Raw genomic sequence first — 4098 nt, 5'->3', positions numbered from 1 at the left:
TGGAAAAATAAGCAAAGAGTGACCTGGAACTTGCTTCTCTCAAGTTTCACCCAAAAAACTGGACTTCATCGTAGAGGTTGCAAGGAAACGCTTCAGAGGAGGAAGTCTCTTTGCTTGTTTGTCTGGAACAAGTTAGTTGACTGTTTTGAGCTATCCTAGAGTGCACCCGGCCTTTTCTCCTTATCAAGTGTCTCATTTATAATGTTCCTCATTGTCTAGCACAGGGGTGCCCACAATTTTTCGTCTGGAGATCTACTTTTCAAATGACGAGCTCAATGAGATCTACCAATGAAAAAACATCTTTATTTAAAAAAACAAGCATATTAAAATCGTTACTGGGACTACTTGCTCTCGCTCTCGCAGCAGCAGCTTCTCAGGTCTCCTCTCATGTGCACTGTCCTCTCCTCCCATGACGCTGCAGACAGGGAGGGGTGTCCCACCCCCTTCCGTCTGCAGCGTTTGACATATTCAGTCGCCTTAGCACCGCGGGAGGGAGCTTAGGTCAGTGAGCCGATCGCGATCTACCAATGTTCGCTTTGCAATCGCCTGGTAGATCGCGATCTACCTAATGGGCACCCCTGGCCTATCACTTCTATATGATTGTGATGATTTATAGAATACATCGTGACAGTTATGCCACCGGGTGGCACTTATTCATTGCCTTCCTTCTGCAGAGAGAGTGATGGAAGCCTGAAGCCTCTGCCCAAGAAAAGCATTGACACCGGCATGGGTCTGGAGAGACTGGTGTCTGTACTGCAGAGCAAAATGTCCAACTATGACACCGACCTGTTTGTCCCGTACTTCGAGGCCATCCAGAAGGTACGTCCGCTCTTGTACGTGTGCCGCCATAAGCTGTATGGGGAATTGCTGATGTAAAACGAATCCTCCTGTAAGGGCTCTCTGTGATGAGTCTTTGGCTTTCAGTGCCGGTAGCCTGGCACTAGAAGAGAACCCCCTTGTTTGCATGCTCGCCTCTCCTGTGCCAAAGTACAACTCTTCCTGCGTTTTTCCTGGGATCCCATCTTCAGAGTCTCCTGCATGACGTGACCAGGGTTCTGTCATCGCAGGGCACCGGAGCTCGTCCTTATTCCGGGAAGGTGGGTGCCGAGGATGAAGATGGCATCGACATGGCATACAGAGTCCTTGCTGACCACGCCAGAACAATCACCGTGGCGCTGGCTGATGGCGGACGACCTGACAACACTGGGCGCGGGTAAGAGGCCTACCTATAAGATGTCATTCTATAGAAGTACTTCGTGTAACACATTTGTGTGTCGTTATTGGACCTGATTTTGATTTAAAGGAGAACTATGAGGGGGGGTGATTTTTCACTCCCCTCATAGTTCCAGCCGACCTGTGACAATGATACTGTCACAGGTCGGCTCAGTAGATCAGGAAGTGAGGGAACACATACCGTTCTCGATCATGTCCCTGCAGGGAGCCGTGACTGTCACTCACGGCTCCCTGCAGGGATTCTCCCCGCTTCGATCCTCCAGCGCTGACTGGCGGAACGGGAGGGGGAGAGCACAGCTGGCTCTGCCTCTGGATAGGCAGAGCCAGCTGTCAGTCACGCAGCTGGGCGGATCCAGACAGTAATGTCGGGATCCGTTCCGGCTACGGCGGTCTCAGCTACAGCCCTCTATATACTGAGCTTAGGGTGACTGGAGGACGCTAGTTTGCGTTCTCCCGTGACCCTTAGGTCTCGTTCACACCTAGGCGTATTGCATATGCGCGTCGGCGATTCGCGGTAAAAAAGTTGCGCGACAAACGCGCGTTTCTGAAGGCTACTCAATGGAAACGCGCAACAGAACGGCCCAAAGTAGTACATGTACCTTTTCAGGCGTGGGCCGTTTTGTAGCGCGTTGGGGACGGGCGGAAATACGCCGAGGTGGGAACGAGACCCATTGAATACAATGAGATTTAGATGTTTGAGCGTTTTGTAGAGCGTTCGTCGAGCGTAGAACGCGCTACAAAACGTTCAGGTGTGAACGAGGGCTAGGGGGGGAAAAAACACTGTCCTCATTGTCCTCCTTTTTAGGTTTCTTTGATCTCTATGACGCCTTTGTCCAATAAAGGGACATGTTTGCTTTTGATTACTGAGTGCTGGTGATTCTTTGCCTTTTTCTCCTTTTTAACTCTTCTTCTTTTTTTTTTTTTTTTTTAGGTACGTTCTACGTCGTATCCTCCGCCGCGCCGTCCGGTACGCTCATGAGAAACTCAACGCTTCTAAAGGGTTCTTCTCCACTCTGGTTGACGTGGTGGTCCAATCGCTGGTAAGTAATGCCACTTGCGTTTTCCAAGTTTTTATGGATTTTTAGATGACTGGAGAACCTGCATGAGGAACGTAAACAGGAATTTTACAAATAAGTCTAGTAAGAAAAGAAGAAAAATAATCTTGTGTTTGGTCCTTTATGGCCGACAAGTTTCCATACAGGATCAATATATTGGACTCGGACCAAAGTAATCTCTGTATGATTTTCTTGTTGGTAAGGTTCTGCAGGAATGCTGTAGCAGAGAATAATGCCGTTTGGCGCTGTGTCCAGTTATCGTTTGGTTTTGTCTGTTTGCAATCTCCTTTCACGGCTCTCGTTTGGTTTTGTCTGTGGGCGATCTCTCCTTTCACGGCTCTCGTTTGGTTTTGTCTGTGGGCGATCTCTCCTTTCACGGCTATCGTTTGATTTTGTCTCTGTGTGCGAACTCCTTTTACACGGCTATCGTTTGGTTTTGTCTCTGGCGATCTCCTTTCACGGCTATGTAATGATCTGGACTACAAATCCCAGAGACGTCAAGCTTATCTCAAGGATGAGCCCAGCTCTTTACTTGGCGAAAATGCTGCGTGTACAAACTTAGTTACAGGAAAAGCAAACAAATACATCAACAAGACAGGCTGCTACAAACATTCACATGCACCCACTACACTATCTTCTAGTACATGTATGATTTCACAGGAGGGGAAACACTGAAAATGTACTTAGCTTAGGCTGCAGACTCCAATAAATTCCGTGATGAGCAGTACTTGGCCTAGGAAGAATGGCTTCTCGTTGCAGTATCCTGGTCTTGAAGCAAGTCCTCTCGTCTTGTGAAGCACCCTCGTACTGTCCCCTCCTGTGAAGCCCTGGTCTTGTGAAGTGCTGGGCTGGTCAACTCCCTCGTTACCTTTCAGCTACTGGCTTTTTATTGAGAGAAACTTGCCTAAAAACAATGGAAGCTACGCCCCTAGACCTTTTAGGAAAATGCAATACAGTTTCCCACCTCTAGGTGGCAGCGTTGTACCATAAATTGCCATCAGTAGTCAAGATTTGATTTGAGCCTTGACCAGGCTAGGCGTGACTTATTCATGATCACCATCCCATTGTGATACAAATCAATACAGGATTCGCTACCCTATTGTGTAAAACCAGTTTGGGCTGTATTGTTGGCCATTTCCATTGTATGAACCGAGTTTCTATCAACAAACAAACAAAACCTCCGTCTCTCTTGCAAATTTATGTGTGTCTGAAAAAGTCCACTAAGATATATCGCAACACAGGCTATCATTTGGTTTTGTCTGTGGGCGATCCCCTTTTCACGGCTATTGTTTGGTTTTGTCTGTGGGCGATCTCTCCTTTTACACGGCTATCGTTTGGTTTTGTCTGTGGGCGATCCCCTTTTCACGGCTATTGTTTGGTTTTGTCTGTGGGCGATCTCCTTTCACAGCTATCGTTTGGTTTTGTCTGTGGCCGATCTCCTTTCACGGCTATCGTTTGGTTTTGTCTGAGGGCGATCTCTCCTTTCACGGCTATCGTGTTGTCTGTGTGTGTGCAATCTCCTTTCCCAGCTATCGTTTGGTTTCGTCTGTGGCCGATCTCTTTTGACACTCTACCTCTCCTATTTTCAGGGAGACGCTTTCCCCGAGATCAGGAAAGACCCCGATATGGTGAAGGATATCATCAATGAGGAGGAAACGCAGTTCCTAAAAACACTCACCAGAGGCAGACGCATCCTGGACAGGAAGATCCAGAGCTTGGGAGAGCATAAGATCATCCCAGGTGAGACGAGCGGGGGCTCCTTCTGCTTCTTCCCTGAATATGGGGGTGAAGGAATCCCAAGTATTTTGTA

The 4098-nt window shown here is 48.1% G+C and overlaps 1 protein-coding gene across 1 annotated transcript in view; it reads left to right on the top strand.

The window, feature by feature from the left end:
* AARS (alanyl-tRNA synthetase) overlaps nucleotides 1-4098 on the top strand; it is a gene marked incomplete at its 3' end in the record, with an annotated part of 16985 nt that overhangs the window by 3576 nt on the left and 9311 nt on the right. Inside the window, exons 5-8 of the mRNA XM_018572434.1 lie at nucleotides 675-819; nucleotides 1068-1213; nucleotides 2165-2273; nucleotides 3878-4028. Of these exons, the coding sequence (XP_018427936.1) occupies nucleotides 675-819; nucleotides 1068-1213; nucleotides 2165-2273; nucleotides 3878-4028 (551 nt within the window). The remainder of the gene's footprint in view (nucleotides 1-674; nucleotides 820-1067; nucleotides 1214-2164; nucleotides 2274-3877; nucleotides 4029-4098) is intronic.

Source organism: Nanorana parkeri, unplaced genomic scaffold (genome assembly GCF_000935625.1).
Source record: "Nanorana parkeri isolate BGI_ZX_2015 unplaced genomic scaffold, ASM93562v1 scaffold2031, whole genome shotgun sequence".
Taxonomy (NCBI): Eukaryota; Metazoa; Chordata; class Amphibia; order Anura; family Dicroglossidae; genus Nanorana; species Nanorana parkeri.
Note: the sequence above shows the minus strand (reverse complement) of the source record. Positions and strands in the feature narration are given on the sequence as shown.